The 21,963-nt window shown below is 35.9% G+C and overlaps 2 protein-coding genes across 2 annotated transcripts in view; both read left to right on the top strand.

Moving 5' to 3' along the window:
- Positions 1-6,664: 6,664 nt before the first annotated feature.
- Positions 6,665-21,473, top strand: LOC106881221 (monocarboxylate transporter 9). The gene is made up of 9 exons (XM_089337846.1): positions 6,665-6,803; positions 14,080-14,345; positions 15,237-15,380; positions 16,343-16,615; positions 17,367-17,494; positions 18,607-18,721; positions 20,100-20,372; positions 20,704-20,829; positions 21,316-21,473. Exons 2-9 carry the CDS (start codon positions 14,096-14,098, stop codon positions 21,447-21,449), a joined length of 1,443 nt encoding a protein of 480 aa, XP_089193972.1. The 5' UTR covers positions 6,665-6,803; positions 14,080-14,095; the 3' UTR covers positions 21,450-21,473.
- The window catches only part of LOC106881225 (ATP-binding cassette sub-family G member 4), an 88,402-nt gene continuing 87,853 nt past the window's right edge, over positions 21,415-21,963 (top strand). Inside the window, exon 1 of the mRNA XM_089338553.1 lies at positions 21,415-21,629. Within this exon, the coding sequence (XP_089194679.1) occupies positions 21,560-21,629 (70 nt within the window). The 5' untranslated portion in view covers positions 21,415-21,559. The remainder of the gene's footprint in view (positions 21,630-21,963) is intronic.

Raw genomic sequence — 21,963 nt, forward strand, 5'->3', positions numbered from 1 at the left:
TATTTGGGAAATGTACTCCAATTCAAAATTCGCCGACTCCGTAATGATTTTTAGATTTATTTTTTACTTGTTTCAGTCATTAGACTGTGGTCAAGCTGGAGTAACACCTTGTAGAATTTTCAGCTGAAAGAATCGATGCCAGGACTTATTTCTATGTTAAGCCTGGTACTTACTGTTTCGGCCTCTGATCAAAGCAGTGTGAGAAATGGTGTTACGGCCTCAGATGTAGGTGGTCTGAGTAATGATGTTTTGGCCTCTGGATCAAGGTAGTCTGAGAAACGGTGTTATGGACTGAGATCTACATAGTCTGAGAAATGGCGTTTCGGCCTCAGATCTAGGTAGTTTGAGAAATGGTGTTATGGCTTTAGCTCTAGGTAGTCTGGGAAGTGGTTTTATGGCCTTTTCATTTCAACCGCTTGTGACTGTTTCCTGGTTCTATAAAATAAAGTGACCTACATTAAAACGTTTTTCATCTGAATTTCATATTAAATTGTTCCAAACCTCATTTTACACGAAGTTATTTTAATAATATCTTTATTTTCAAAGCTAGTTGAAATAAAGGCTGTGAGTTTCATGAGCGATATGGTAACAAAAGCGTTAAAGTGGTTTAAATTAAAACCTCACATCAAAATTTCACTCTACAGTAATCCCTCGACTATCGCGGGTGTTACGTACCAAAACCTCCCACAGAAATAATTAAAATCTAAGAGAATATAAATACCTCTCTGCCGCAGAAACCCGCGATATACTGATGATTCCGCGATATAAACTTACATACATTAGAAAAATCTGCGATGTACTGAGTGCGCGATAATTGAACCACGATACACTGAGTGCGCGATAAGTGAACCACGATACACTGAGTACGCGATAAGTGAACTGCGATACGGCGAGGAGTTATACTGTAATGACTGTTAACAAAGGAAATGTATTTCAACAGAAATGTAACAGGCGTTAAACTAAGTTGCCTCCCCTGATACTGAGTTATCTACCTTTGAACTTTTATACATAGCTTATAATATTTTTACGTTTATACGCCGGACGAAAAGCTTGGCGGTATTTTGTCTGTCTTCGCGTTCTGAGTTCAAATTCCGCCGTAGTCGACTTTGCTTCTCATCCTGGAGTTGATCTAATCGACTGGCCCCCTCCCAAAAAATTTCAGGCCTTGTGCCTAGAGTAGAAAAGAATATTTTTACGCTTATTAAATTGTGTTGCAAGATACCTGATGTAAATCCGTGTGTCGAAACAGATAGTGTTGTATTTCGGGACGGGCATCTTTTTTTTTTTTCGTCAAATAAACACACGCACTGTATATTCGTTCTTCACTCGTTTATTACTGTTCTTATTCTAACTCATGTCCATTGTCCGGAAATCTTTCGTCACACATTTATGACCTCCTATTTTGTTAAGGTCATTTCTACAGAAGTGAAGGCGCAATGGCCCAGTTGTTAGAGCAGCGGACTCGCAGTAATAGGATCGCGGTTTCGATTCCCAGACCGGGCGTTGTGAGTGTTTATTGAGCGAAAACACCTAAAGCTGAAATATGGCAGATATACTCATTTCCCATTTTTGTCTTCGGTCTCATTGTTTATTTTTTTTGGTTTTTTTTACATCTGACGGCTCGATACGAAACGTAACAAAAAGTCAATGCTGGCTAATGCAGCAGAACTGCCAATGCAGCAGAAAGTGCAGTGATGGATGCAGGGATGCTGTCCTAGTTGTCCGAGCAACACGCTTTCTAGCCGAGACGACACCAAAAATGTTGGGACCAAGGCTTAAGAAGGCTTAAATTTTTGAAAGTACAAGCTTGAACTATAATCCTGGTTTCCGTGTTTAGATTATGATATGACCGTGTTATTAAGTTATGATACACAAGTGGAGTTTGCTACTACTTTCCATAGCTAAATCAATATTCACCGTACTGTTGCAAATATAATAACATTGTTACTTTATTACCAGCAGTTTCACAGCATTACTCTCTCATATGCCTGTGGTCCGCTACAACAATGTTAGAATACATAAAAATTGGTCCATTTGTTAAGAATTGCGATTCTCACCTTATACAGTATTTTTTTCGAAACCTTTGGGAAACAACCCAAAAAAATCCTGGATCCCCAACTGACATGGTTTTGACTGATAGAAACATTTAATATGGACGGATAACCGACTGACTTGGCTAACAAAGTGACAAAGACAGGCAGGCAGGCAGACAGACAGATAAGATTGATAAGCCTCATATGCATATAATATATTACAATGAAATATGCGTGCGTATGCATGTTAATATGCGTGCGTATGCATGTTAACATTCTTAGGTTATTACACCTGGAAAAGTACAGAGTACCTCTAAAAGAAACTAACATGTCCTTAGAATTAAAATTCTACTGTACTTCAAATATTGCAGCCGAGAATAACATTTTTAAAATTTACGATATTTTATTAAAACAAAAATTAAAAAAACATGACTGGGTTTTTCCAAAAATAAGCCCATCCGATTTTCAGCCTACGGGCTTAGATTCAGAAACCCTTTTCTTGTATAGCCCCAGTAATTTTTATTGTTTTCAGAAAAGAAATTATTTAATCAAAATTATTTAAGTCTGTATTTAAGCCCATCGGTTTAGTTTGGGAAAAAGCAGTATTTTAAAAACGAAATAAAATAAAATTGATTTTTAAAAAATACAGTAGAATTCGCCGAATTAGTCGTCCCCAGGAGAAGATTGAAAGTGACGAATTATTAGGTGAAGTAACGAATTAGCCAAAGACTAATTAGGCAAATTCTACTGGATTAATGCTAATAAATAAATTTTAATTATGATGAGTGGCTGTGTGGTAAGTATCTTGCTTACGAACCGCATGGTTCCGGGTTCAGTCCCACTGCGTGGCACTTTGGGCAAGTGTCTTCTACTATAGCCTCCGGTCGACCAAAGCCTTGAGTGGATTTGGTAGACGGAAACTGAACGAAGCCCGTCGTATATAGGTATATATGTATGTGTGTGTATATGTTTGTGTGTCTGTGTTTGTCCCTCCCCCCAACATTGCTTGACAACTGATGCTGATGTGTTTACGTCCCCGTAACTTAGCGGTTCGGCAAAAAGAGACCGATAGAATAAGTACTAGGCATACAAAGAATAAGTTCTGGGGTCGATTTGCTCGACTAAAGGCGGTGCTCTAGCATGGCCGCAGTCAAAGGACTGAAACAAGTAAAAGAGTAAAGAGATTAAATATTTTTTTAATGGAGAAGAATTGACTGAGAACATGTTTGATTTGGAACCATTCAACGGCCATGCTACAGCTACCAATGTTTTGTTTGTATTTTCTGTAATGGGATTTCAATTCAGGTTAAAAAAAAATCTCGTGCAATATTCTTTACAACTTCATATTCTTTTGTTTGTACTTAATACAACTAAATGAAATGACTATTTTGATTATATATTTCAAAAGACATGATTAAAACGGTTGATGTTTCAATTTATTTTTGATTATTTTTGTACCATGTTTTTAAAGATTTACTTGTTTTTTAGATTCTCACAGCAAATAAAATAAATTATCACAAATTTACCTAATATAATGCATTTTAATTTTTTAAATGTTATTCTCGGCTGCAATATTTTAAGTACAGAAGAATTTTAATTTTAAGTACTTAGTAGTCTCCTTTAGAAGTGACGAATTAGGCAAATTCAACAGTAGAAATCTCGTTCTATACTTTTCTGAGTGTAATAACTTGAGAATATTAACATGCATGCGCTCACATTTTTCATTGTAATACACATTTTTTTCCAGGCAATGCAATAAAACTTATAAATATTCTTTTGTTCAAAAATGTTTGAATTATTTTTCATTGTTGATGACTGAATTAAAATAAGAATTTTATGTTGTGTTTTTTTTTTTTAATTCTCACGTAGTTTTTCTTAAATTCTAAAAATAGGAAAAAGTTATCCGGGTAGGGTTTCGTTGCATTGGCTAATGTAAAAATGAAATTTAAAAATGCAGAAAAAAACAATGCATTCATCATAAGGTGAGTAAATGTTGAGCTTAAGAATATTATTCAAATACTGTTGTGTGTGAATGGTATTTGTTATGATAGAGTGTATTCTTTGAATATGAAGTATATCTTTGCAAGATACCGAAATGCTGAATTGAATCAACCATATTGCGACGGGGATCTGTATATAGCACACCTTGATGTTGTATGGATTGAGATCCCTTTTGACAGGCCATTCATATTAATTAAAGGGTTAAACACCTACGGTGTGCAAATTAACAGCGCCAGTTCTCTAAATCTATAAGGTTTGATGTGTATATAAATGAGTTGGCTGCTTATTTCTCAGGTATTGGTCAAGTGAAAATTGATGAAGGCTGCTCGAATTTTCAGAGAGAGGCATGCTTATTATATATATATATGCATATATATATATATATATAGAGAGAGAGAGAGAGAGAGATTGATAGAAAGACGTGTATATAAAATGTAAATGAATATGTATGTATGAATTTTTGTTTATATGTTGCCTGAAGCTATTGAAAAACGCCAACGCGCCATAAATTTACTTTTCACGGTTTCTTTTCTTAAAAGAACACTTTTAAGACTGCGATGAAATTTATACATTTTTAAAGAGAAGTTTATTGAATTCTGTTATCTTAGAAATTTTATCTCAATAAAGTTTAATAACACTAACAATAAATAGAATTACAAGTAATTGTACTTTAAAAAACAAAATCTGCAGCGAGGACAATTCCTGGTCTTTAATGATACAAGTAAGCAGGTACCTTAGCAACAACAGTTCTTCTAAATTCCCAAGGGATTTATATATATGCAAAAAAAGAAATGAAAAATTTCATATTCCGTGGCTGCGGTGAGATAAAAACAAAAGCAGCCTTCCTGGCAAAAATCGTCTCCTTGATCCCGTCTAGTATGGTTTGTGGTGACAGAGTCTGCCTAAGATAGCGCCTTCATCACTTTAATACTATCTCATATGCTCTGGAAGAGAATTTCAAGGTAAATATCTTTTATTTTGATTTCAGTAAAACTTATGACAGAATTTTGCTGTAAGAAAATTATCCCAAATTGGAAGCCGTGAAAAGTTATTGCGGTCGATTAAATGTTTCGTCGCAAACAGAATCCAATGTATTGTGATCGATTGAATTTACTGAAAACCAGCAAAAGTCATTAGTGGTGTCCTGTATGGACTGCGTTGGGTCCACTTCTGTTGATTTACATAAACAACACCAGAGACGCCATCAAAGAGCAGAATATGAATTTTTGCAAATTACTCCAAAGCTCCAGAAAGTCATCACGTGCGAATATGACTCAGCAGTACTTCAGTGCGATCCATGGGTCGTGGTTCGACGAGCATCAAAGACAGAGAGAAATATATCATGGTGCTTTGGGAAAAAGAATATATTCAAACTGCAATCTGTTCTTTCTTCGGGAGAGCTTCTCGTAACATCAAAAATACATTTGGTTCATTCCAAACGACCAAACACTGTGTGTGTGTGTGTGTGTGTGTGTGTGTGTGTGTGTTAGTATGTTACTATACTGCAATGCCTATAAACGAATGTAAACAGAAAAACGATAGAGCTTTGTATATTTGTGAATCTTATGATTGCTGAAGTCAAATAATATAATTGCTGCCCTGATGACGCCCAATGAGGGAGAAACATGTGGGATAACTCTCTCTTTATCACTCACAAAAGTAACTTCACTTTTCTTTAATGGCGCATTAAGAATAATTTTTGTTACTTGCCTCTAGGCTTTGTGTATTTTTAATGGAAGTGAAGAAAACTTCAATAAAGCAAGAATTTAGCTTGTCTTCGGGATATCAGTGCACCCTGTTCCTCTGTATTTCGGTTGTAATTTGTTGGTGGGACGAGAGCTGAAGTTTTGAAACTTTTTAGATCTGTATTTCCGGTCCTCTTGTATATTGCTTTCAGGCCATCTTCAAGGCTCTTGACTGCCAACACTATCATCACCAGCACAGGTGGAACGAGTGGCTGACTGTACAAGTGAGGCTATGAATTAGAGAACCACCACGAACAGCTGTGGTCCTCTACAATGCGTTCTACACACATATGCATACATATTCGCCAGTGCACACATACACGTACATACATACACACATACACATACACACAGACACACACACACACATGGGATGGACTCTCCCGTCGTTAGACGACGTATGAGGGTTCATTAGCCACCAACGGAGCTGCAAATGCAAAATATAAGTTAGTCCTTGAGCGCACAATGTTCCTGAAGGTCAGCAATGGTCTTCCTCGGTCACGAGTGGACGGCCATCACATATATAGGTATGTGTGTGTGTGTGTGAGACACAGAGAGAGAGACAGACAGACAGACAGACAGACAGATAGACAGAAAGTATGTGAATGTCCAAGAGATAGAAAGACCAAGATGTCTCAGGGATATTGTTGTCTGAAACTAGGTGACTCTCTCCATCAACTCGTTTCACGTACTTTCCACAGTTATTTGCGGTATGTCATTGTATATTTGATAACTGTTGTGGAAGAATTCCTACAACCCCTCAAGTGACTAAAGGTGGACTGTTCCATTTGTTATAAAGGAAAGAACGGTAACCAATTGGCAGTTCGAATGGTAGTGTGTCGTATATACACATTCTTTTTCCTTCTGCTTCGTTATATTTGCAATATGCAAGGATACAAAAATAAATATCACCTCGCAAACGACAGCTTAATAACAACAAATTCTTCAACCAACAACCCGTGATTATTTCACTATGTACATCTTCTCATATTTCGCTTTTCTCAACATCAGCAATTTGCTATCGGTAAGTCTCTATAACTATTTCCACAATTTTTACCTTCTATACATGCAGTAATCAAAACCAGAAGGGGATCTTTTCCTTTTGGCCGGCACATAGAAAAAATTATTTTTTGTAACTAAACACTTTCAAATTTCGTATACTGGTAGAATGTGTCATTTAAAACATCATTTACTCTTGGCGTTTTTAAGATAGCCCAATAATGACACTACATGCATTGAGTACATATTAAATTTTATTGAACTTGTTTAAATTAATTAATAATAATCTTCTATATTTATTATTTTCTCGGAGGGATAATTCCGTAGTAGATATGAATAGAAACCTAATGAATTTTTTTTTCCTTGTTTACTTAATTTATCGTAGGGAGAATTCCGTAATAAGTGTGAACATAGACTTAAGACTGTAAATGCGATAACCGAAATACCCCATAGATATATATATATATATATATATATATATATATATATATATATATATATATATATATATATATATATTTAGGCTATAGTAATGGAAATCAAATTTACTAATGTTTTAGGGGTAACCAGATTTGAAGTTACTTAAATAATGATTGTTATTCGCCACTGGCCACCTCAAGAGGGGAGCATCAAGGAAGCAGTCTGTTATATGGACTGTTAGATATGTAATTCGTCTGACGTTCCGTGTGTCACTGTGGTTAGTCTGAGTTCATTGTTTCATTGTTGTTGTCTTGTGGGACTGTCGTAGTAAAATGTCATTGATATATATATGGCGGACATGACTTTTGTTTATTCATAACGAACATTGGGTGAGTGCGTTCTTTGTATGTAATTGAATAATAAATGTAATAATTAAATTTGTATAACTCGTTGTGTTATCTCTGCGAGTCTTCCGAGGGAAATACAACAGAGTTTATTGGCGTCGCCGGTAGGATACATGCTTACTTTACCGTAAAATTATTCATCGTAATAACAATGGCTGAAAAACAGACAGTAGAACTTATTAAATTGTTTAGGGAACAAATGGACAAGCAAATGCAACATCAGAGAGATATGGACGCTCTGTTAAAACTGTTTGGTGCTCGACAAGTTGAAGGCGATTCTAGTGGCTATTTTTCAGCTGTTTCAACAACAGTGTCGATTCCACCATTTGCTGCATTTGATTCAGCGACAGAACTATGGCCTGATTACTGGTCAAGATTCCGTACGTTTGTGGCTGCTAATGCTGTACCTGAAAAACGCATAGCACAAGTGTTCTTGACCAATCAGACTGCTACTGTTTACAAACAACTTGCTAATCTGGCTACCCAACAAAATCCGCCTAAAGATATCAACAACTTGACAATGGATGAAATCGTTGACTTCATGAAGGAACAGTTCGACCCTAAACCGAGGTGGATTCGGTTATGCTTTCAGACCTGTGTCGGTGTGGAATGTTACTAGTCCATGCTTGCACAGTTTGCTAGCATAGTCAAATTTACTACTGGAATACAGTATTGATGAAGGAAATTGATTATTATCAATCATGATCCAGAAACGCGTCTACTGTTAAACATCGGAATTGGTTAGTTTTCATTGTTTTTTCTTCTTGTTTTTGCCTTTGTGAGTTACAAGTGATGCTATCTGTGGGATTCTCAGCTTTTTTAGCTGCTATTTCTGAACTTCGGTATATGGTGAAGCAAATATTTGCTGATCCCTTAATTATATTTATATATATATATATATATATATATATATATGTATGTATGTATGTGTGCATATGTATGTATGTATGTATGTATGTATGTATGTATGTATTATGTATGTATATATATATATATATATATATATATATATATATATATATATATATATATATATATGTATGTATGTATGTGTGTATATGTATGTATGTGTGTATATGTATGTATGTGTGTATATGTATGTATGTATGTATGTATTATGTATGTATATATATATATATATATATATATATATATATATATATATATATATATATATATATGGGAGAATATACAAATAATAACAACAGACGAGGACAGGTGGTGTAAATAACAAAAGTATATATTAGTATGACGCTCGGGAATACGGAAAGTCTTTGACGTTTCGAGCTACGCTCTTCAACAGAAAGAATACGGAGACAAGGAGAAAAACACGGAGAAAAAAAAATTGAATAGTGTTCAGTCAACGGTCAATCATAATAATAATATATATATATATATATATATATATATATATATATATATATATATACACTTGTATGTGTATATGTATAGATACATATGTATGTGTACATGTGAGTAAGAGGGCCTATATAACAGTACACACACATTTATATATATACGTATGCACGTGTGCGTATATCAATATGCATTTTATTTGTTTCTCTCACTGATTTATCAGCCCCGATTATCACTTTGGCCAGTACAAACAAACCCTGACCTCATATAAATGCCTCCATTATTCCTCTCTTGCTTTTTGAGTTTTACTACATAATTACAACACCCCCTCCGTATCACATTCTTTATCTATCTCTCCCCCTCAGTGCCTTTTCAATATCACTCCACAACCCACTTCTCACACATATTCCTTTCTTACATCCTTAACTCTTCCCTCTATCCCTCCTCCTATTCCTTTTATCTACTGATAGCTCTCCTCTTCTCATCCCCTCACAGCATCATGACCACCATTCTAGCATTCCTTTTTCCTTTTCTCTTTCCCTTTCTTTCTTCCTTCCTCCCCTCATCCTTTTTGACCTACATCATTTTTCTTACTTCTAACATACTTATCTATTTGCTTCTCTCTATCTACTTCTCCCTACCAGTATATTCTTAAATGTTCATTTACACTACCAGATCCCGTTGACTGAACAGCATAGGGAATTAATATCTGCAAACTATCCATTTCTAATTACAAAACATGAACTCCTATCGGAATTTACATACCATAGACAAGAAGCCTCTCTACCCTTTCTACACAGCACATTCCTTGGATAATGGAACAGCAACTTTAACATCTGTATATCTATAAAAGGCAGGATGTGTGTGTGTGTGTGTGTGTGTGTGTGTGTGTGTGTGTGTGTGTGTGTGTGTGTGTGTGTGTGTGTGTGTGTGTGTGTGTGTGTGTGTGTGTGTACGTGAATATAATTTATGTACTCCACAAATTAGCACGCATGTCGCTTCAATTTTAGGAGGACATTCGTCACGACCCTAGCTGGGTTTTGTCAACTTATTTTTCCCGAGGCACCCGCGGTAAAAATCGATTTCCAACCATAACTTTTACCAATTTTGAAGTTTGCTAACATGAGTTAAGTCCCCTTCTTGCCATAGCGAAGTGAGAGTGTGTGTGTGAGGGAGAGAGAAGTTGTGTGTTGATGTGTGTGGGTGAGGGAGAGAGAGAGAGTTTGACAGCGTCTAACAAAAAATGTAAAGAGAAAGTGTGTGTGAGGAGAGAGAGAGAGTAAGTGACAGCGTTCATCAAAAATAAAAATGTAAATTTTTTTTTTCTTAAACACGTGATATAGTCTTCAAATTTAGGATGTTTTTGAAAGACGCTATATCTTATAATCAGATTATATATACTTTCTCACACAATAATTAAAATATATTTATTCTAAATCACTTATTTATCTATTTATCTATAAAAGCAGGATGTGTGTGTATAGTGTGTGTGTGTGTGTGTGTGTGTGTGTGTGTGTGTGTGTGTGTACGTGAATGTAATTTATGCACGTCCACAAATTAGCACGCATGTCCCTCCAATTTTAGGAGGACATTGGTCACGATCATGGCTGTGTTTTTCTCAACTTATTTTCCACGAGGCACCCGCAGATAGCGGTAAAAATCGATTTTCAACCATAGCTTTTACCAATTATCACGTCGGTGAAATCCGTAAGTTTGCTAACATGAGTTAAGTCCCCTGTCTAGCAATGGCGAGAAAGAAAAACAAAGGGTAAATTTTTAGATTAACACCCGCACGATTTTCACTAAAAAAAAAATACTCGGATTTTTTGCGTGGAATCAAGTATCCTGACCCCCTAATATGCTGCAAATCCCTTATTTTGGTTCGGAAAAAAGTAGGGTAGGGTCAAGGGGGACCCTCCCCCCGTCCCGGAATCGTTGGAAAATTTTTTTTCTCTTTTCGTTGAATGAATTCCTGTGACCTCTTAATGTGCTACAAAACCCTTTTGGGGTCCGAAAAACGGGATGGGGTGAGATTGAAGCCTCGGAAATTTCAACCCCATTGATCTTTTCACCCATACGATTTTCACTAAGGAAAAAAATAATAAAAATCGGATTTTCTTTTGCGTGAAATCAAGTACCCTGACCTCCTAATATGCTGCAAATCCCACATTTTCGTTCGGAAAAAAGGGGTGGGGCGAGGCCACTCCCCCACCAATTCCGGAATCATTGGGAATTTTTTTTTTTTCGTTGAATGAATTCCTGTGACCTCCTAATATGCTACAAAACCCTTGGCCAACATTTTCAAGTCTCCATTGAGCAGAGTGATGGGCCTAAAGTTATCTATTACGTCCTAGACAGACAGACAGACAGACAGATAGATAGATAGATAGATAGATAGATAGATAGATAGATAGATAGATATTTATTACAATTAAAAGGGTAAAGGTTTATCAATTTATTAATTTATTAATAAATTAACAATTAATAATTTATACCAAGCCCTTCGGTATGTAAACACCATTATCGGTGGAGAACTTATTTAAAAGTTCTTATACATTTATAAACAAAATTAAGGGATCAGCAACAGGTTGCTTCACCACATACCGAAGTTCAGAAATAGCAGCTAAAATGTTGAGACTCCAACAGATAGCATTACATAGATAGTAATGCTATCTGTCTCAGCATTTTAGCTGCTATTTCTGAACTTCGGTATGTGGTGAAGCAACTGTTGCTGACCCCTTAATTATGTTTATAGATAGATAGATAGATGTAGCTAATTTTTAGGTATGGGTATGTATCTGTGTGTGTGTGTATATGTGCATATGCATATGTGTATAGAAAAATGGATATGGATCTCTCTCTCTCCCTCTCTCTCTCTCTCACTCCGCACATATATATATATATATAAATATGCATACACACACACACACAGACACTCGCACATGTTCCAACATTCTGATATAACTAATCTAAAACCTTTGCGAAAAAACGATCTAGAAATTATCGCCCTGAGATATTTTTTATCATTCAATAGGCTATAAAACCTGATACGCGAGTGGCAACTCGCATAGTGGCAACTCGCATAGTGGCAACTCGCATAGTGGCAACTCGCATAGTGGCAACTCGCATTATAATCCAGAAGAAAAGGTTAATAATCACACGTAACATCAGATCCAAACAGTAATTACTTTAACTGTATTTTATGCAATGTTTCAAAACCTTTTCAAAACATGTCGATGAGTTTGCTTCATAAGAAGTTTATGTAAAATATTTACTTTACCTCACTATGTCTCGATATTTCAGCTTCTGTTGTTTCTTCTCCGCTCAATGTTCAAACACAAGAGAGGATGGTTGACAGAATGTTCGTTTAACAGGCAGGTTCTAATCACTTGAGATTTGTTTAATATACACACACATATACGTATGTGTATATATATATATATATATATATATATATATATATATATATATATATATATAAACACACACACACACACACACACATACACATATCTACATACGCACGAACACACACATACACACATATATGTATGTATGTATGTATGTATGTATGTATGTATATATATACATGTGTATATACAGAGACAATGTGTTCCACTTTCGACAGTGGTGATCATTAATCCCATTACAATTAGTCTTATACGCAATCTCAAATTAACGTTTGTGTGTGTGTGTGTGTGTGTGTGTGTGTGTGTGTGTGTGTGTCTGTGTGTGTGTGTGTGTGTGTGTGTGTGTGTGTGCCTGCGCGCGTGTGTGTGTATAAACAATTAGATCGCTCTAACGCAACTGCTAACGAGTAATTCAGTACTAGCTGTTGCATGACCGGGTCGTCGGTGGCTAAACCGGCAACCACGCCAAACTTGATGGGTGAAGGAGAGGATTTTTGGACAACTTGAGGAATAGCAAACAAGACGTATCAAAATGCGGAAGAACTCCGGAGGACCTGTGGACATCCAATACAGTCAAAAAAAGATGGTACTCACCAGTCGTAATGAGGACAATCTATCTGGTAGAAGGAAACCGTTCCGCAAGAAATTGCAAAAAGCTGATACTATTTTGCACAGAAAAATTGAGCTGAAGACGTTGTAATTTTGTCTATAGACATCTAACAAATAAATAAACAAACAAACAAACAAATAAATAAATAAATAAATAAATGAAGAAGAAGAAGAAGAAGAAGAAGAAGAGGAATCTAGGATTTCCCAATCCAAACGGATCAGGTGCTAGAGCATAACAGACCGGATCTAGTGTTGGTCACAAGATGCACCACGTGTGTTATATAGTTGTTGTTGCATTCCCCTTTGACCGACGAATAGTCAAGAAGGAAGGCGAAAAGATAGATAAATACAACCGTCTTAAGTACGAAAACGAAGAAGGTGAAGATTGTTGTTGGGTCCTTGGGGGACAGTATCAGAAGGCATCAAGAGGAATATAAAGGAAATTGGAATCGAGTGCCCAGTAGAACTGTTAGAAAAGGTTTGCCTCCTTGGCACGACCAGAATAATCCGGAAAGTATTAGAGAGCTGAAAAAGACGGATACCGAGGTACCGTAGGCTGCAGGTAGTACGGCCGCTACGCGTGCAAGGCTCCAGAAGTTCAAACAAAGCCTGAGATTTAGATAATAATAATAATAATAATAATAATAATAATAATAATAATAATAAGCACATACCCAAGGCACACAGAGCTGCGCTCGGTAGTGAAGTGAAAGCACGTTATAAAAATAAAACTACTGAACAATAATAATAATAATAATAATAATAATTATAGTAATAATAGTACATGTATATATTTGTATGCGTATATATATATATATATATATATATATATATATATACACACACTACAACAACTAATCTAAAACTGCTTTGTGCCCTCTCCTTTTTTTCTTCCATCGCTACTGCAACATTCTCCACAATTGTTCACACACGGAAACACAACAACCACGTTGCCACATTCAAAAGCACCTTCTCAATGAAAAAAGTTTAATCTTAGTCCACTGACATCTGTTTTACTACTTTTAAGTAAATATTCTCTCAGATAAACATTAAAGCACAAATATATATATTCTTTGTTTTTTGTTTTTTTTTATATTTTCAGTAAATTCATTCTCGAAATGTCCACCCAACCATTAAAATCTGAAACAGATGTCGAAGATGTAGAAATCTGTCAGAAACGACCAGTGGTACCAGATGGAGGTTGGGGGTGGATCGTCTGCTTTGCTGCAGCTTGTACTTGTTTTACAGTAAATGGACTGACAAGCTCTACTGGAATATTCCTTATCGGCCTCAGAAGAATCTTTGATGACCCAGTCTCGAAGCTGTCCTTAATCGGTGCACTGATAACCGGGCTTAGCATGCTTGCAGGTAACAATAAATATTTTCTCTTACATTGATTTAATCTTTTACATTGAAATATTATCTTTTCTTTCTCTGATTTCAACTATTGGTTTATTATTATGCTGGCGGCACCGCCTTCAAGTTTTTTGGGGTTTTTTTTTTTTTTCTCAATTATACCGATTCCACGACACATTTCAGTCTGGTATATTTTATCGATGTCGCACAATTACGAAGCATAATTGGACACTCAACCTATTTTGTTTCTGTTTAATCCTGTATAAACATATATCCGGGAACACGCGTGCGCGCAAATATGTAGTGGAGACTTTTGGACATTTCCTATCTACCAAATTTGGCTCATAACTTATTGGTCAAACCAAGACTATAGTAGACACTTTCTTAAGGTGCCACCTTGTGAAATCAAACACTGGACAACGTTGTTGCGTAGCAAACGTCTTTCCCACAGTTAATCTTGCACCTGTCAATGAATTCGATTTTTAAGCATGTCATTTCAGACACTTAAAAAATCTGTCATTTCATCCGATGTTTTTGTTCAAGACAAACCACCCATGACTTAATGAAAATCATCGATAAGATTTGAACCCCAAATCATCCAACAAACAACATCACCTGACCCTCTTAGCTCTACTGATTGTTCTTTATCGTACTGCATTTTCGACTCCAACGGTAGCGTGGTTGCGAAATTGTGAGAAAATATGTTTTACAGAAATTCGTTCCGGCCGTTTGCGTTCTCAGTTATAATCCCGTCGCGGACAACTTTACCTTTCAACCCTCAAATCTCCATAAAATAAAGGACCGTTCAAATACAGAGAACGACAGCATCGACTCCTCCTCTTCCGCCTCCCTTCAAAATGTCTCGCCTTCTGCCTGAATCATCAACCATTCTTCTATTTTCAGCTCCAGTTGCCAGAGTTCTGTTGAATTACTTTAGCCATCGGACAGCGATGATATTATCCGGCTTTATTGGATGCATAGGGGCTATATTGGGAGCATTTTCTACCAGTAGTGATATGATGATAATAACATATGGTTTCATATCAGGTAAGACATCGCCTTACTTCCTAAAATAACTATTTTATGTGATATTACATTTCTTATAACACCCTAAAATAAATTTAATGTGGTTTCAAATTTAAGCACAAGGCAGCAATTGCAAGGATAGGGGTAAGTCGGTTACATCGACCCCAGCACACAACTGGTACTTATTTTATCGACATCGAAATGATGAAAGACAAAGTGGACCAAGGGAGCATTTGAACTGAGAACGTAGACACAGACGAAATGTTGCTAAGCATTTTGCTCGGCGTGCTAACGATTCTGCCAACCCACCGACTTAAATTCAAAGCACATATTGATAACTGGAAATAGCCTCCTAGAAAAGGACCGATGCCACATAATCCCAAATCATTTCCAATGAGTAACCCCACAGGAAACTGCCTTATCAGTTGGTGTATACACTCGCATCTTCATCCCCAGTTTCATGGCCGTTACCCCAGTTGTGTCCCTTACAGAATCTAAATAAAGCTATGGAACAACCTTTACAACACAGCTTCCTCAGTCACAATCCACAACCAAAAGAAAACTAATTAATTCTTCAAATTACTCTACGATTAATTGGACACCTATATTTTTATTTAGCATAAGGAACCAATGTTTTCGCAGTCTAAGTTTCCCAGAAGTTATTTGGTTGTATTTTAAATGTCTTTTTGCCAAGATCGTTCATGCATAAACTGTTCAATATTTCTCTCTTGTGATATTTTTTTTATATTAAATTTTGTTTTTGTATTTGGTTTGCAAGATTCTTTGTGTGAACTCGTGAGATGACACCTATTTTGTTGTATCCCAGGAGAGTCAGTGCGTGTGTTATTATTGGCATAATGACCCTCTTGAGGTACAATAAAGATCTGTGTGCTATTTAGTAAAGTTGCTTTCCAAACAAAAGTGATGGATATATCATCTTACAAAACTAAATTCTTACACAAAAAAATTCCATAATTTTGCAGGTTTATCCACCGGAATATCTTTTTTCGCCTGTCATATCATTACGGGGCTGTATTTTGATAAGAAACGAGCGTTGGCCATCGGAATTATCAACTGTGGTGGAGGGGTGGGGTTAATGGTAATGAGCTTGTTTCTTGAGCATTTCATAGAATTCTATGGACTTCGAGGTTCCTTGCTTCTTATATCGGGGCTGCTCCTTAATTTCGTCGTTTACGGATCGCTTTGCCGACCTTTGCCCTCTACCTACACAGATGCTAAGGAGACGGCATATGTTGGTGAGTATATTTATGTTTGACGTTATATTCTCTAATATATAATGAAAAGAAGCAGATAAGAAACAATTTGAGGTTGAGCAATACGATTAAGCATAAAAGAATTATCAAAACCTGTCCTGCTGTTTTCTAATGTTCACTTTTCTTTATCCTGTATGTGTGTATGTTATAAGGAAGAAAAACATGTAATAATTGAAGTAGAAAAAGGTCAATTTCATACATGAACTTCTGTTTGTTTATTATATGCTTATTATATGATATGTGGAGGTGCAATGGCCCAGCGGTTAGGGCAGCGGACTCGCAGTCATAGGATCGCAGTTTCGATTCCCAGACCGGGCGTTATGGGTGTTTATTGAGTGAAAACACCTAAAAAGCTCCACGAGGATCCGGCAGGGGATTGGTGGCGAACCCTGCTGTACTCTTTCACCACAACTTTCTCTCACTCTTTCTTCCTGTTTCAGTTGTGCCTGTATTTCAAAGGGGCCAGCCTTGTCACACTGTGTCACACTGAATACCCCCGAGAACTACGTTAAGGGTACACGTGTCTGTGGAGTGCTCAGCCACTTGCACGTTAATTTCACGAGCAGGCTGTTCCGTTGAACCCTCGACGCCGTAAGCGACAGAGTGCCAACACCATATATGATATAATAAGTGTGTGTATGTATGTTTGCATGCATGTATGTTCACTTTGATAGGTATATGTATAACTACATGTATAAATAAGGTTTAATATAAAACTTTGAATTTTTATCAGACTCGACTAACCCCAGTTTAGCGATGGAACTTACGTCTGCAATACCAGAATCTGAATACGGAGAAAACGCAAAAACGAAAGTAAAACTGAACGGGGTTTCGGGTATATCTAATGAAAATCAGAATACGGTGAGTTAAAGAATAATTACATGTCTCTTAATTGCACACACACACACACACACACACACACACACACACACACACACACACACACACACACACACACTTGGCAATGTAAAGAGTTACATATATAACTGTCGGTCACATAAATAGTAATTTAGACACTACAATTAAACATTTAATTATATAAATGTCACATAGAGTATATATATATTATACAAGCATCGATTTAGATACACATCGTCATTATCATCATCATCGTTTAACGTCTGTTTTCCATGTTGGCATGGGTTGGACGGTTTGACTGAGGTCTGGAAAGCCAGTGGCTGCACCAGGCTCCAATCTGATCTGGCAATGTTTCTACAGCTGGATGCCCTTCCTAACACCAACCACACGAGAGTGTAGTGGGTGCTTTTTATGTGCTACCGGCACAGGAGCCAGTCAAATAAATTAAATGAAGCAGATTGGATCTTAAAATGGATTATGCTTTTATTTCATATTTTCAGACAATTGTTTCTGACACAAGGACCAAGATTTCCATAAAACGGACATCATATCCGTCCTCGTTTTTGTATACATTCGCTGCTTTCTTCCAAGGAATATAATGCCCTTAGCTTAGTTTTTTTTCTTGGAGATGGCCAGATTGGAGCAATCTCGAGTATAATCAGCCGAAATTGCGAAGATAATCTGGTACTCGACTGAGGAAAGAAAAATTCGAATGACTCGTCCATGTTTTCTTTGTATCGTCTATTTTGATGTTTTGTTGTCCCATTTTTGTATCACCTAACTGTCCGGATGTTTTGCGTTCTTGTCTCATTTTGTATCTTATACATACATACATATATATATATATATATATATATATATATATATATATATATATATATATATATATATATATATATATAGCGGCGTACGTACACTTTGGACTCTTATATGTAAGTATACATTTTTCTAAATCTTGTGCGACTCTATTTCTGTCTATCAGCCCTTTCACTCTTATTGTATTCAATATATATATATATATATATATATATATATATATATATATATATATATATATATATATATATATATATATATATATAAAATTAATCTGAAATAACCTCTGTTAATTTTAGGAGAGTCTTCCAGTAGCAGCAGCAGATAATAACTTCATTAATGATGTGTCCATTGTAAAGAACCAGAAAGGCGACAGAAATTCCATCATGGAAACTATGTTCAACTGTAATTGGTGCTGAACGTTTTAGAAATATTAATTTTGTGTTACTGACGATGTCCTACACTTTTTGGGTGTGTGAGTAGCTACAACATTGCTAATTAAAATATCTGTATTTCGAGGTTCCGCAATTACTGACATGAAAGTCTACCAATAATGCACACAAGGAAAACAAACACATATAGACATAGATAGATAGATAGATAGATAGATAGATAGATAGATAGATAGATAGATAGATAGATAACTTACTGTTCCGTTTAAGGTACAATCAGCAAAAGCGTATTCCATCCAGTGAGAAATAAATATCATATAATGTACACAGTATTTAACATGAACTATTAATAGTTTCATGCCATGGAGACACGATAAATTCGTAGATTTTATATATATATATGGTATTTTTAGGCTTTAATGTTCGCGTGTTTCAATGTGTTGGCAGCCCCCTAACCTCAGAATTTGTTTCTTGAGTTGGTGAATTACTTTCATTTTTTAAAGCTTATTGTAAAATCAACGACTTTATCAACAGGGAAGAAACACTTCGCAATTAACGCAGCGTCACCAAATGAAGCCGTCACAAGGTCTTCATTAGCAGCGAAAAGCACTTGAAAAAATAGAAGGGAATTAGAGAAGGTTGTGCTTTTTACTGAACAAGTCATTGAGATTAAGTGTGTAGAATATAGGACAGACATTAAGGCTTTCCTTGGTGGTCTTGGAAGCGGTTATAGGACACAAATTCCTGATTCAGAGTGGGGAGTGGTGGTGGGTTTTTTTTTTTTTTTTTTTTGCATATTCGTAATCTCCGACATCTAAAACCTTTTTTAAAAAAAATGCATTTTTCAAAGCGAGGTGCGAAACTGCATTAGCCCCAAGGGTACACGTGTCTGTGGAGCACCCAGCCACTAATTCCACGAACTGGCTGTTCCGTGAATCGGATCTGCTGGAACACTAGTCATAACCGACTGAGAGCCAACTATTGAGTTTTGCATCGTACGTGGTCCTCGACGCAGTAAACTGAGCCCTTTGCTAGAAAGTAGTAAAAAAAAATTGAGTTCCCTGATAACATGCTAAATGTTATTTCCTTTCATAAAGGTAAGGGTCGAATTTAGTTGTCTTAGACTAAGAATTATCTGTAACCTTCGGGATCAATAGTGGCCCCCAAACAGGTCTAAGCCTTGGTTCTTGGATTTTTTGGTTATGCATGTTTTTGCATTCAAAGACTTGCACAAAGCAGTCAAATTTATTTCTAAACTATACTTGTGTATTGAGCATTCGTTCTCTTTGTTCGATATTAGCGTATATATATGTATGTACTTTTAATGTTTTGTTTTTCTTTTATCTATGTGCATATATACGTGTGTATGTGTGTACATATGTTTCTTTATTATATTTCAGTTGCCATGACAACGTACACATATATTCCACCTCTGTGTGTTTGGACGTTTGGAATGAGCCAAAAGCAAGCTGCGATTTTGATATCACTTCTAGGACTATTAACAACCATTGGTAATGTGATACTCGGAGTGTTTGTCGACCTGTTTCATATTAGTAGCAACAAGATGTACATCTTGTCTATGTCGATAATCACAATTTGTGTGACGATGGTGCCACACTGTGACAAGTTCGAATACATCACTCCTGTGATTTGCCTGTTTGGACTCGCAAATGGTAGGTTTGAGGGATCGGCTTTTATTATTCTTTATTTATTGTATTCACCAAAAGTGAGTTCTCACAGAAACTCAACTAGGAAATATTTTTCGTACCCGGTGTTAATGTCGAAAGTTGAATGTAGGACATGAACGTGGGACATGAACGTGCGGATGAGTGAAGGAGCCCTAGAAGTTTCTAAATAAAGTTAAATATCTTATAAAGTTGTTGTTGTTGATGATGATGATGGTGTTGCTATTAATACGAGTGTCACATTACGACGCTACAGCTTATTCAATAGACGCAAGTATAACCGAGTGATTATTACGGAGACATTCTTTGTTCATTGCAGGTTTTTCGGTATCCCTCCGACTTATCCTCACTACAGAAATATCGGGTTTAGATCACGCGACAAAAGATTACAGCATTCTAAGTTTCGTCAGTGGAATTTCATATTTTGCTGCTCCTCCTCTCTTCGGTAAGTTCATTAATGTTATTATTGAATTCATTTTGGTAAATTAAGAATAGAACCGAACCGACAAAATATGGCCTTAGACGGCGATCATGTTTTCCATACTGAACGAGTGAGGAATATTAGAAAATATTTTTTCTGAGAAGTAAATTACAAGTCAGTTTACATTTATAAGATAGATGTAGGAGTATCGAGTAATATGTAAATAAGTTATGTAACGGTGTATCTCGAAGCGAAAGCAGCTGTAACGTTAGCTAGGGGTATAGAAGATTAAAAATAATATAACTTAAAATTTGATGCTTAAATTTAAATTATTTTTCACTTATTGTAACTAACAGAGAAGATATAAACAGTTTAAATAAAGAGTAATTAGGCTTTTTCCAATTAATATTTTAAAGATTTGATGAGATAGAGTAACATCAATTTTTGTAAACGAAATATAAAATAATTTACAATTTAACAAATGAAGTTTTTTTTTTTTTTTAATTTCAGGACTGATTTTCGACACTACAAAATCATTTCTGGCAGTTTACTATGGTGGTGGAGCATGCGCACTGACTGGTTTAATATTATTTTTGATAATTGTCTATCGAAATATATTTTGCAAGAAACGGTTGAGGAAGTAAACTCTGGTTTCCAAAATGTTTTTATTACTATTGTTTAGTGTTTGCATTTCGTAAATTAATTACAGAAGATCGAGGGCCATCTGAGGCATATTCGTCACTGAGAAGATCAAATGTCGTCAAAACGTCGCTGTCTGATGATCCGCCAACGACATTCTAAACGAACTCTGTTCTTTTTAAGACGTAAGTTTTGTCTGAAACAAAATATTATAGCTAATGTCGTTATACGTTTATATATACGTTATAAATATTATTCGTTCGTTATTTTAATGATATAAGCAAGAAAATGTTTGCTACAACGAGAGCGTTTCAGTGTGTTCACTACACATGCTAAAAATAGCTAACAAACATTCCTTAAAAAAGATTTTCAGTTTTATGGCATGAAAAAAATGTTTTAAAACATCAACATTGCTTTTGTATAATCCCCGTTCCTTCCACAAATATTTGATGTCAATTTAGGGGTCATCTACGAATTTTTCTGTCAATAGATATTAAACATACAAAATATGAAATTCGC

The sequence above is a fragment of the Octopus bimaculoides genome, chromosome 20 (genome assembly GCF_046866305.1).
Source record: "Octopus bimaculoides isolate indiv1 chromosome 20, ASM4686630v1, whole genome shotgun sequence".
Taxonomy (NCBI): domain Eukaryota; kingdom Metazoa; phylum Mollusca; class Cephalopoda; order Octopoda; family Octopodidae; genus Octopus; species Octopus bimaculoides.

Bases quoted from the DNA above. Each gene is read 5' to 3' on its own strand.
- LOC106881221 (XM_089337846.1), top strand. From the start codon at position 14,096: ATGTCCACCCAACCATTAAAATCTGAAACAGATGTCGAAGATGTAGAA. The intron at 14,346-15,236 runs GTAACAATAAAT...TTCTATTTTCAG, and splicing joins CGGGCTTAGCATGCTTGCAG to CTCCAGTTGCCAGAGTTCTG. The intron at 17,495-18,606 runs GTGAGTTAAAGA...TGTTAATTTTAG, and splicing joins CTAATGAAAATCAGAATACG to GAGAGTCTTCCAGTAGCAGC.